Source organism: Polypterus senegalus, chromosome 1, assembly GCF_016835505.1.
Source record: "Polypterus senegalus isolate Bchr_013 chromosome 1, ASM1683550v1, whole genome shotgun sequence".
Lineage (NCBI taxonomy): Eukaryota > Metazoa > Chordata > Cladistia > Polypteriformes > Polypteridae > Polypterus > Polypterus senegalus.
Window position 1 is genome coordinate 187339614 of NC_053154.1, and position 13535 is coordinate 187353148.

At 39.1% G+C, this 13535-nt stretch overlaps 1 protein-coding gene across 1 annotated transcript in view; it reads left to right on the forward strand.

Moving 5' to 3' along the window:
* ftsj3 (FtsJ RNA 2'-O-methyltransferase 3) overlaps nucleotides 1–13535 on the forward strand; it is a 60791-nt gene that overhangs the window by 6740 nt on the left and 40516 nt on the right. Inside the window, exons 3-4 of the mRNA XM_039764496.1 lie at nucleotides 11575–11621; nucleotides 13009–13088. Coding sequence (XP_039620430.1) covers nucleotides 11575–11621; nucleotides 13009–13088 — 127 coding nt within the window. The remainder of the gene's footprint in view (nucleotides 1–11574; nucleotides 11622–13008; nucleotides 13089–13535) is intronic.

Genomic DNA, 13535 nt, shown 5'->3' on the forward strand with positions numbered 1-13535 from the left:
AGCCAAACGGCTTGTATGCTTTGCCACATGATATACACAATAAAAACTCCCAACTAGGGACCTTGCACCTACTGCAATACATCTCTGCCTTATGGTTTCTATTTACTGCTGGTTAGTATAACGCTCTTACAACCCCATCCTTAACTATAGTATAATGATGGGTGTATAATCAATATGTGCTTTGGCCCCATTTCGAATAAGCATGTTGAGAAAGACTCAAATGACTTGTAGTGCTGCATAGCATGAATAATATATAATGCAAGCAGCTAAACATTATTGGACTTGTGCAATTTGAATGATTCATCAATGGAGCAGTACTACAGTCAGGACCATAAGTACAGGGTGAGCCACAATGAAGTACCACATTTCTCAATGTCATTGGGCGAGGTAGAGGCAGCCGAGTGGGTTGGGTCCTTTGGTTCGATGAGCACCGTGCTTTCGCTGTTGAAGCCATCTTCAAAAACAGCGAATCCATCATCACTACGCAGTGGGCCTTCTGAACGCACTTCAGCATTTACACAGATAGGTACAACATTGAACAGAAAATCTCCAGGCCATCCTCGGACTGTATGATCATCTGAAAACATCCAAGCTGTAAGGGTATCAATTTTGCAATCTCCTAGACGTTTAGTGCGCAAACATGCTTCTGCCTTAGGCATTTTCAACACGTAATTTCCATCCATACAAAATGATGGTAGTGCCAGAACTCGCTGGGAGAGCCATAGAGAGTTGTGCACAAACATTTGGCAAACTTGATAGAGATGTCATCGTCATTTGTAGCAACAAGGCACATTTTCATTTGAATGGTTGCGTAAATAAGCAAAACCTTCACTATTGGGTTAAAACCAACCCTTGTGAACTTCGTCAGGGACCCCGGCACAGTGAGCATGTTACAGTTTGGTGCGCCATTGCAGAATTTGTCATTGTAGGCCCTTACTGTTTTGAGGAGGGGAGAGCAACAGTCACCATCAATTCAGAGCATTACATTGAAGTGCTAGAGATCTTTTTGCAGCACCAGCTGGAGGAAATGGATGTGGTGGATGCCTGGTGTCATACAGCATGGAGATCCATGCAAGTGGCGTGACGATGTCTGGTGGCCTTCATGTTCACTTAATCTTGCTCCGTGTGATTTCTTCTTGTGGGGCTATCTCAAGTCAAAGGTATTCACACAGCAACCGTCACGAACAGTCACGTTCAATTGCTTTGTTTCAAATCCATTGAAAATTGTTCCACAGTCCAAATACTGAGTCATGACTGTATGGACATTTTCGCACTGTTCATGTGATTTTACTCAAATATTGTGATCAAGCTTAATGTACTGCAGTCATGGTTTATTGATACTATATTGCAGTTTAAGGTTAATAGGATCAATTTAGTTATACACATGAGCAGCAGTCCTCAATCTGTGTGGTACACAAACAGCTGTAAGGGGCACGTGAGGAAAAAAAAAATGCAACAGGTAAAAAGTGGAAGTTAAATGGATCAGTTATACAGCAGCTGACCCCGAGTCTTCATGCTCAGCCGCACTTCATTCACCACTCATTGTCATGCCACTCCTGGTATTAGACTCCACTGCTGTCTTTCCCATCCCCATTCTCCTCTTACATGTCCATAACATGTGACAAATCAAGCTCTTCCAGTGCTCATATTGGCTCCAAGTGAACAGTTCCCTCTCACTTCCCCTTCCTCTTTGAGCTAGTCCATGCCAGTATTTAGACTGTTAAGGACCCATGCACAAGATCAATCGATTTTTAACATCTATGTGTTTCTCTCTCTCTCTCTTGTCTAGTTGTCCAGTGTTGCAAGCTTTTTAATTTTGGGGAATTTGTCTACAGTACCATCATTTTTAGAACTGTTTATTAATATTAATCAACAGTAGAACACAATTTTTTTTTTCATGGACTTGACAATGTTTGGTAGCCCTCATCCGTCCTTTAAAAATAAATTCAGGAATAGGTGGAAGTACTACGCTTAAAGTTAAAAATTGCCCGACTTTGAAAATAATGACCTTTAAAAATATAAAGACACTTAACCTTCAGGATTTGAGTTGTTTTCCTATTTTTTGACCTGAAGTTATATGTAACTTAAGTTGTTCATCTCCATTTTTGATCAGAATTTTGTACATCTTATGATCTGGATTCATATGTGTGTGAGTGGTGGCTCTGAAGACAGAAGTGACTCTACTCTGTTGGGCCCTTGAGCAAGGGACATTAACCTGCAATTGCTCTGTCCTGGATATGATGTTAATCTGCATCTAGCCCTGCAAGCAGACCTCCATCTTACCAGGAAAACTTGGGGGTTGGAGGCAGGATTGGCACTACAGCCACCATAAATTAGCAGGAAAAAAAAAACAAAAAAAACTTGCACTGTTGCAGTGTTGTGCAGAGGTGTCACCTGGTTCACTTGGGTCCCAGTCCAGGGGCCTCATGTATAACGCCGTGCGTAGAACTCGCACTATAACATGGCGTAAGCACAAAAGCCGAAATGTGCTTACGCACAGAAAAATCCAGATGCAGGAATCTGTGCGTACTCCAACTTCCACATTCTTCCACTACATAAATCCCAATCAGCGTGAAAAGTAACGCTCGTGCACGTGCATTATGTAACGCCCCAAATCCTCCTAGAATTACGCCTCTTTGAATTTGCAAATCAATAAAAATTGCCCTTAAGCTCAGCCTTCTGTGAAAAGACAATGGGAAAAGCACGGGGGAAAATATAAGAATTTCAGCGAATACCAAGTGGAGGGAAAGAAAAACATACTATTTGTTCAAATAAACCGTGGTATAATCAACAAAAGGAAGTTGATCGAGTGACATAGCATGTTGGAGAAACTTGAAAGCTCACGTTCACAAAATCGCACAGTGCCAGAAATACAAAAAGAAGTCACATATCAAAGTCCCCGTGAAAAGCCGAGTTGTAGCCCACTGTCTGAGTGTCATATGAAAGCTTATTAGGGTACAGAGAAAAAAAGGCACACAGTGGGGAAAAAGCACGAAATGTCAACTTCAATCTCGACATTTCCACTTTAATCACGTAGTTTATTTTGTCATTAAAGTAGAACATCATAAACTTCATCTTAAAATCGTTTAATTAACCAGTTTCTCAAATCACATCGTAATTAAAGTAGCACGTTAAATGCTTTGTTTTGTATTTGATCTTCTATGTGCCTATGTGCGTGAATCACTACTTGCTTCTTAAACCGGCTCTCTTCCTCCAACTGGACACAGAATCCATTACATTCGTGATATTACAGCTCTCTGAATAACTAAAATACTGAGATGTATACGTGAAATCATTTTCATGATGATAGGAGTTAAAGCACGTTATTAAACATGTGTTTCACTTCGATGAAATAATTTATTGCAGCAGTACTCAGGGGCGGCTCTAGGCTTGTGGTGGCACTGGGCAGAGGAAGAATCGGTGGCTCCCTTGCCCGCCAATGTCAGTAAGGTAGCTTATGCACGGTGGATGGCCACGTCCGTTGCAGACACTGCATAGCCGCCTCATGCTCATGACACAAGCATTTACCTTTTGCCGAAATTTGTCGCTGTGCTTTTAGCTGTGTTGTTATTTTCTCTTTCTGTTTTATATTCAATATATATTGGCGTAGCCGTCACTGCAGTCAGTGCTTTTCTTTCCCCAAGTAACCGATCGCCACACAATCAGCTCTGTAATAGAAGTTAAGCCATCTGTAAGCTTAGCGCCGATTCTTCAAAACGTTTAAGGAACATTGAAATATCTTCGTAGTACATGTTTAATTATTCTATCCTTAACGACACTCCCAGTGAAGAATATAGATTATTTAAATGAAGTTAAAGTTTTATCTGTATAATTTAATAAACATATTTTGCTGCATTTCACCTTAAAAATGATATCGTGATCATATGTAAATACACGCTTTATAAAGTGGCTCAGGTTGTGCGATATTATAACTATAGTGCAAGTTTACAGTGGGGTGATTGTACTTATAAGTACAAACAGTTCTACAAGGTGCAATTGATTGAGTGCATTTAAAGTTCTTGGGATGAAACTGTTTCTGAACCGCGAGGTGTGTACAGGAAAGGCTTTAAAACGTTTTGCAGTGGCTGAGACAGCATGTCCATGAAACTGTATACCGATAATTCTCTTTCCGATCAGCTGCTGCTGTGATTCACACTCAGATACAGTGATATAAATACTCCGAGTGGTGCAGTGAGAGTAATATGGAAAAAGATGATCCGCTGTGGCAACTCCTAATGGGAGGAGCTGGAAGAAGAAGAAGAAGTGAGAGTAAGAACACTAAAGCAGTTATGGTATTTGGAATACTATGGCTGTTCCCTGGACCATTATATTGTTACAGGTTAATTACAATCAGATGCGTTACACTAATAAACAATATGCGGTTAGTTTCAGTGTATTTATAAAGCTGCGTTAGGAAAATAATGAGTAACCACACAGGAACAGTAGCATTGCTTTGACGCTGGGTGCCACCATTCTGCAAAACCGAGCGGATTACTTGCGTACGACAAGGCATGAGGTACCGTGGAAAAGTGCGTGGCTTTACGGCAAGTGTAGGTTTTATACATCGCGATATGAACGTGGAAAAGTTCTTACGCAACATTTCTGTGCGTACGCACCGTTTATACATGAGGCCCCAGGTGCTTCGTTATGTGGTGGTGCAGCATTGTGCTATCAGCACATGTTCCCAACCTCTCTTCTATAAGTAATTTTTGTGTATTAAAATTTTAGAAACTTAGGGATTTCTAATTTTTATTCCTCATGAAACCATGCTACTGTTCCTACATTTTTTTAAATAATTAAAAATGCATTTAATATAAATAAAAAAATAAAATGTACACAATCACACAAAAAAACACACTGTTAAATAATTAAAAATGCATTTAATATAAATAAAAAAATGTACACAATCACACAAAAAAACACACTGTAATCACTTGTTAAAATCCCCAATTGCAATAATAGGGAAAGGGGTTGTAGTTATTAAATATTACAAATATTACTTTTAGTTGTGCCTAGTAAGAGTTCAGTGCATAATAATTTGAGACTGTAGGAAAATGGAGGTACTTCTAAATATTTCAATACCTGGAGGTGGTACACCAAGAAATAAGGTTAGAGATATTTTGAGACATTGAATCACATATGTGCCAGTAGTCTGCTGCATTTTTAAGCATTTGCTTTGATTAATAGGTCTGCTATTATGCAGAATCATGCATTATGACTCCTGTTAGCTGCAACTAAGATTAGTGGGGGCCGTAACCATATAGTGCAACCTTTTTGGGGGGCCTAACTTGAAGTTTGGGAACCCCTAATCTAACCAAATCTGTTAATGATATCTGAGAAGGATTACATTTGTGATGGTAGGTTTTGATTTAAAATTCTCCCTGACCAGACAAAGAGCCAAATTATCAATACTTGTTAAATTCGTAAGAGCAGATTTAACAACAAAAACATTTATTTATATTGCACATTTTCATACAAATAATGTAGCTCAAAGTGCTTTACATGATAAAGAAAGAGAAAAAAGACAAAATACATAAGATTTAAAATAAGGGATCACTAATTAACAGCGAATAAAAGTAAGGTCTGATGACCAGGGAGGACAGAAAAAACAAAAAAAAAAATTCCAGACAGCTGGAGAAAAAAAAAAAAATCTGCAGGATTTCCAGGCCACGAGACCACCCAGCCCCCTCTAGGCATCCTACCTAACATAAGTGACCTCACAGTCAGTCCTCATTGTATTCAGGCTTTACATGGAAGGACTTAATGATGACAGTCATGTGGACTTCTGGCCTTTAATCCATCAATGTTGGGACATCACAGTGCTTTAAATATCACAGAAGAACAGCCAATCCATGAATGTACAGCTCAATGAATGTCCATGTATAAAGTTAAATAAAAAGCATTAACTACTACTATTTATTGCAGACTAACAAAATACCCAAACTTCGCAGCGAAGAAGTACTGTGTTAAAGAAGTTATGAAAAAGAAAAGGAAACATTTTAAAAATAACGTAACATGATTGTCATTGTAATTGTTTTGTGACTGTTATGAATGTTGCTGTCATCAAGGATTTGATTATCATTATTTTTTTCAATCAGGTTCGTATTTGGAGGATGTGTTGTGTTCAAGTTACATTCCGTGTTTATCTAGTCTATCCCTGACCATCTGATCTTCGTTGTCAATCGTTGTAAAGATAACAGGTTTCATTCATTGAAGTGATCACTACCCAAATCAGTACTCGTGAATCTAAGATGTTTTACAGGCATTCCCGGTATTAAGTTGTGGATTTGCCTGCTGTTTAGCGGCAGCGTGTCTATGAACGTAATTTAAACTTAAGCTTTACACCTTGCTTTCCTATTGATATGTCTGCAAAGGCTTGTTCGGCGTCAGAGGGCTGTTCCTTTCCTACTGCATCAATAAACAGCTCGTTTTCCTCTTTATCTGAGACATCACACACTGCATGCACGGGTTTACCTTTCCCAGTCCTGCAAACTTTAGCGAAGTGGTTCAATTTACCACATTTTTTACACTGTCTTCCTTTAGCTGGATATTGAGTCTTTCCACCTTGTGGTTTGTTTCCGCAGTAGGTGAACTTATGAATATGCGTGTATGCATCAGTCGCTTCATATTCTTTTGCTGCCGTCTCAATTGTGTAATGCATTTTTTGTTCAGCGCTCTTTGGAGCTCTTTCTTTTTGTCTGCATACTGCATTCACAGTCAGTTCACGTGAGCCGCTCGGAGTACATGCATCAAAGGTTCTCAGCTGTGCTTGTGCTATCTTGTACGATCTTGCGATGTCCACGGCTTTATTTAATGTTAGCTCAGACCCGACACTTAAAAGTTTCTCTCACACTTTCGCTGAGTTTGTGCCAAACACTAGTCTATCCCTGACCATCTCATCTTCGTTTGCATAAGCACAGTCCTTCACCCGCGAATATTTAGTGGCAGCGTGTCTGTTGGATTGCTGCTGACGGACAGCCTTATATGGGCAGGCACTCAATTACGTGGGAGGCGTGATAATGGGGGACGCAACTCCGCCTCACACCGTGACCGAGCTATATGTACGTAAGTAGGTTCCAGTTATGACCGTTATGCGTAGAATTTCGAAATGAAACCTACTTAACTTTTGTAAGTAAGCTGTAAGGCAGGGCTATTCAATTACAAATTCAGTTGGGCCAGATTGTCAAACCAAGAAGGTTAGCTGGGCCAGTCATTTTAGCGGCAAAGCAGCTCGTAATGACAAATTTTAAAACCAACACAAACAAATTTATTGAAAAACATAAGGTTTATTTGTTGTTTCTCTTTTAACTTTGGTCAGTCTGCAGAGCAAAAGGTGCATACAAAAGAGCTGAATTAACAGAATCTGAGGTAGCCCCTATTTTTTCCACTTACAAAAGAAAAAAAACTGACCTAGGCTACATATCTGACCTATCTGATCACAAAGTGCATAAAACAAAATAGTGCACAGTAGTAGGCTATTAGAAATAACATTGTTTCCTTTTGAAACAAAATAAACAACTTGCACACATTTGACCCAGGAACATCTCAAAGTGCATAAAATAAAAAGTGCACAGTATTCACAACTATAACACTGAGGGAACATATTTTAAATCACCATGTGTGATTAGGCATGCCTCTGTTACGCATCCCACATTATATTGATGTATTGTAGGCTACAGTTACCCTGCTGACTTAGTGGGAGAAGTGACATTTTTTGTTTTGAACGAGAGCAGTGACTTTAGGCTCGTAAGTTGTCAATGCAATTCGAAGGCATTGGTGGAGAGTATGGTCAGTCAGGGAGCAATGAGAGTTGCTTTTTATGGAGTTCATGTGTGAAAAACTTGACTCACATGTATATGTTGATCCAAACATACTGAGCATGACGATCGCTACTTTCTTAATGTTAGGGAACTGATGTGCGTTGACATCAGTCCAAAACATTGCAGGCCCGTTAGTGGAAAGCTCCTGTGCCATGGTTACAGATGACTGCATGTCAACAAGTTCGAGTGTGAATTTCCCCTCGTCAATGGAAGGGACCAGTTTCTTAGCTCTGGCGGATAAGTCCCCTTCTATTGCAACAGTGAACGGGTCTCTGACAAAAACGGCCAACTCTGTGGGCAGATCAAGTCCATCCAATCGACCAGCAAAGTTATTTTTCAACATCACAATGAAATCTGTCATCACATCCGTGATTTGTGCGGGGGATGAGATGCATTTGCGGAGTGTCGGAAAATGCAGCATTCGCCTGTGCTCAAATCATTTGCGAAAAGGTCCAGTTTAACTTGGAATGCGCGCATCTGTTCCACAAGGTCGATGACAGTTTTGTCTCTGCCTTGTAGTCCCAAATTGAGATCGTTCAGGTGTTTGAATATGTCGCTCAGAAAGCAGGCATCGGCCATGAAGTTGTCGTCCAGTATGCGACTCAAGTGCGTTTTGCCTTTTTGCTTGCTGCGCGGAGGAAAGTTATGATCTCTTCTCTGAGACCGCAGAAACGCTCCAGTGCTTTGCCTTTGGACAGCCACCTCACGTCATTATGCAAAAGAAGGTTGTGGTGCTCAGCAGACATTTCTGACAGCAGCATGCGGAATAAGCGGTGTTGGAGGCTTGATGTGGAGCAATAAAATTAATTATAGCCATAACGCTGTCCATTGTCGTTTTGCGCCCGCTTAGTTTTGCGCACAACACCACCTGATGCACAATGCAGTGTAAGGAGATCAACTGAGGTGCAACAGCGGACCAACGTGCTGCCAAACCATTCACTTTCCCTGTCATGGACGGAGCCCCATCTGTCACAAGCATGCAGACACGCTTCATATCCAGACCACTGTCTTTAAAAAAGGCAGAAATTTTCCCAAAGACTATATCGCCAGTTGTGTGTCCTTCTAACGGCAGTAGGCCGAGCAGCTCCTCTCGGAAGCATTTGCCATCAAAAAAACGGACATATATGCACAACTGAGCAGTATCAGTTTTGTCTGTGGACTCATCTACTGCTATAGACATAGTATCAGCTTTCATCAGGTCTCCTAACAGCGTTTCATACACATCTGCAGCAAAATTTCAACCCTACGAATGTTTGAAGTATCTGACAGGGGTAGTTTTTTTATAGCAGATACCACGCTCATTTTAATTTTATCATCATTTATCACCTCATCCACGACAGCCAGCATACAGTCCTTCACGGTTTCAGAGTCTGTGAATGGCCTTTTCTTTTTTGCCAGTATCCAGGAAACACGAAGGGATGCTGCATTATCTCTCTTGGGCTGTGAATGACCGCACCATGGTAGTACTGCTCGGTTGTAAGATGCAATCAAACTCTGCACTTTTGCAGCCCTCTCTTGAGATCCCTCTGGAAAATTGGTGCGAAAAGTGTGGTGTTTCTCAACATGATGCCTCCGCACATTGTAATCTTTAAATACTCCAACGCACTCGTTACAAATTAAGCACATCGGTTTGGATGTGGCAGTAAAATAAACAAGTATTTGTCAGTCCAGGCAGGGTTAAACTTACGGTTTTCATTGGCAATTTTACGTTTCAGTGTTGAGAAAGACATATTGATAGTAATCTAAGCTACTACCGGCACGCTCTGCATTGTTTGCGTGTTGCAGGCTACGTAATTTATGTAGGAATGCGCGTTTTTGGCGGGACCATAGACATAATAAATACTTTATATTTATATTAATATACTATATATATATATATAATGCTCAAAAGAATTAAAGGAACACTTTTTAATCAGAGTATAGCATAAAGTCAATGAAACTTATGGGATATTAATCTGGTCAGTTAAGTAGCAGAGGGGGTTGTTAATCAGTTTCAGCTGCTGTGGTGTTAATGAAATTAACAACAGATGCACTAGAGGGGCAACAATGAGATGACCCCCAAAACAGGAATGGTTTAACACGTGGAGGCCACTGACATTTTTACCTCCTCATCTTTTCTGACTGTTTTTTCACTAGTTTTGCATTTGGCTACAGTCAGTGTCACTACTGGTAGCATGAGGCGATATCTGGACCCTACAGAGGTTGCACAGGTAGTCCAACTTCTCCAGGATGGCACATCAATACGTGTCATTGCCAGAAGGTTTGCTGTGTCTCCTGCACAGTCTCAAGGGCATGGAGGAGATTCTAGGAGACAAGCAGTTACTCTAGGAGAGCTGGAGAGGGCCATAGAAGGTCCATAACCCATCATCAGGACCAGTATCTGCTCCTTTGGGCAAGGAGGAACAGGATGAGCACTGCCAGAGCCCTACAAAATGAACTCCAGCAGGCCACTAGTGTGAATGTCCAATGACCAAACAACCAGAAAGACTTCATGAGGGTGACCCAAGGGCCCCATGTCCTCTAATGGGCCCTGAGCTCACTGCCCAGCAGCATGCAGCTCGATTGGCATTCGCCATAGAAACACCAGAATTGGCAGATGCACCACTGGTGCCCTGTGCTTTTTACAGATGAGAGCAGGTTCACCCTGAGAACGTGACAGAAGTGAAAGGGTCTGGAGAAGCCATGGAGAACATTATGCTGCCTGTAACATCATTCAGCATGAGCAGTTTGGTGGTGGGTTACCGATTGTCTGGGGAGGCATATCCATGGAGGGTCACACAGACCGCTACAGGCTTGACAAAGGCACCTTGGCTGCCATTAGGTATCAGGATGAAATCCTTGGACCCATTGTCAGACCCTGTGCTGGTACAGTGGCTCCTGGTGCACGACAATTCCTGGCCTCATGTGGTGAGAGTATGCAGGCAGTTCCTGGAGGATGAAGGAATTGATACCATTGACTGGCCACCACACTTTCCTGACCTAAATCCAATAGAACACCTCTGGGACATTATGTTTTGGTCCATCCAATGCCACCAGGTTGCACCTCAGACTGTCCAGGAGTTCAGTGATGCCCTGGTAAAGATCTAGGAGGAGATCCCCCACAACACCATCTGTCATCTCATTAGAAGCAAGCCATACAAAGTGCTGCGTACAGTTTTGAGTTGCTGCAATTAAATTTTGGCAAAATGGACTAGCCTGCCACATAATTTTTTCACTCTGATTTTTGGGGTGTCTTTGAATTCAGGGCTCTGTAGGTTGATAATTTTCATTTCCATCAAACGATGTGGCATCCTTTCGTTCCTAACACATTACCCAGTCTATATCAGTATAGATATCCAGGAGGATTTCTTTTTCCCATTGAGATCTGATGTGTTTTCAAAGTGTTCCTTTAATTTTTTTGAGCAGTTTATTATATTAATGTAAAATATATATATTTATATATTTATATATATATATATTTATATATATATATATATATATATATATATATATATATATATATATATATATATATATATATATATATATATATATATATATATATATATATATATATATATATATATATATATATATATATATATATATATATATATATATATATATCAGCCTGATTGGTAACTCAGTGCAAACTGGAAGGGAGGATAAGAAGAAGCCATGTCTTGTGCTTTGTTTGCTTAGCAGTGGTAGTGTGAGTGCGTAAGTTAGAGAATGAAGCTATACTTTTATGAATTGTGATTTACTTTCTTCTCAGGCTCCAAGTGGCTTCCAAATTCATGCCTGTATCCAGTCTCATTGTTGGTAAGTAGTATGCATCAGGCGTGTTCAGTCTTTAGGCTAAATGTACAAGAAATACAGATAAGATTAAGATTTCAAGGTTTCTTTATGATGCTATTTAAAATGTTTAAATGGATTCTTTTTTTATATTTGATACTAGTAGTTTTGAATTTAAATCAGCATGATATTTGAATCCCATTTTCCCATTGGCATATTGCTTGAATACAATTTTCTGTCCAGTTTTTTTTTTTTTTTAGTAATTTTTAAATAGACTATGATTGTGACTTTGTAAAGCATATAATTGTACCAAATATTGTCTTTAAATCAAAAAATAATTTACATGATTTATATAGTTCAAGTATTAATATAGGTTATGCTTAGAGAATAACGCATTGGGTTACAGTAAAATATCTCACTGACCAATTCCAAAGCACAAGCAATGTGTATTTATCTGCCAATGAGGTCAAGGTGTATCTCTTTAAATATTTTATTATCATGGCAAATATTTACAAAAAGATTTTTGATGAATTTTTCACTTCTCGAATCTAATGAAAATCAAGGACTAACTTGTGTGCTGCTGTGAAAACCAATCAAATGTGCACCACAGATACGTTTTGGAGGTCTAGGGGTCACATTAACTGAAAACAGATTTAAGTTTTTCTACCCCCATCCCAAAGAAATGCACACCGTTTTAATTGTTGACATTAAATTGTCCTAGTGTAGATTTGGGCATCAGTGTACTCTTTGGTGGATTGGTGTCTCCTTCATAATTAGTCCTTGCTTTGTGCCTGTTGCTGCCAAAGAAGGCATCAGCGTGGCATGACTCATGACACAATTCAAAATATATGGGTACATCCTTTTATTTTAGAAAAACACTGTTCATTTAATCAGTTTTTAACTAATGTTGTTTGTGGGGAGCACCATTGCTAGACACATTACATAATAAATAAAACACTGAATATAACAGTTTTTATGTTTTGTTCACATTTTGAAATACAGTACTTAATTTCTGATTTTTGGAAAGCTGCATGCACCTGAGGTATAACAAATAGTTTATGCCCCACTCCTGTCTTAATCATTCAAAATAAGCTCTATAATAAAAAAAAATCTCCTTGTTACATAGCAAAATGATATATATTTTCACACATTTAAAAATTATTTGTTTTCAAAACAGCTCATCTAGCATAATATTTTAGGGAGTCTGGTTGTAGTCTCAAAATATTTACTTGTGTACCAACTGTTACTCTTAAACCTATTAAAATTGGTCCATGGTGTCACTGCAGAGGAGATGCAGTCATTGGCAGACATGTTCTCTGTGTGTATACTGCTGACCTTTTTGCTTAGTAAGTACTTAGTATATAAATGAAGCAAGTTTACAACATCCATTTAAACATTATCACTTGTATCTCAGGAGTGGATCTGGTCCCCATCAAGCCAGTTCCTGGTGTGATCACATTGCAGGAAGACATCACAACAGAGAAGTGTAGACAGGTAAGTAATAGTGTGGAATTTAAAAAATATAAATATTTGTTCTGATAATTTTTTTTAACACTGTATAAAAACATTTTTTATTGTTTAATGGTTTTAGCTACATGCTGAATTTTTCATGTTTACAAACTACAAAATTTTAAATTCTTTGTAGATCTGCCACAATCATGAATTTTATTGACAATTAATATCATAAAAGTAATTGTAATTAACGATTTTGTTTTAAATTTTTATGCTACTATAACTTAACTAGTCTAGTTATTTTAATAATGCACACATACCTTATAAAGAGACTTTTTATTACTTCATAATATAAATAGACTAGCTAATACCCATGTTTCGCTACGGGATAGCAACAGAAAAAATGTTTTCTAAAATGTACAGAGTGACATACATCCTGTAAAGGTCATAAGGCAAGATTTAGCACATAAATGAAACAAAATAAGTTGC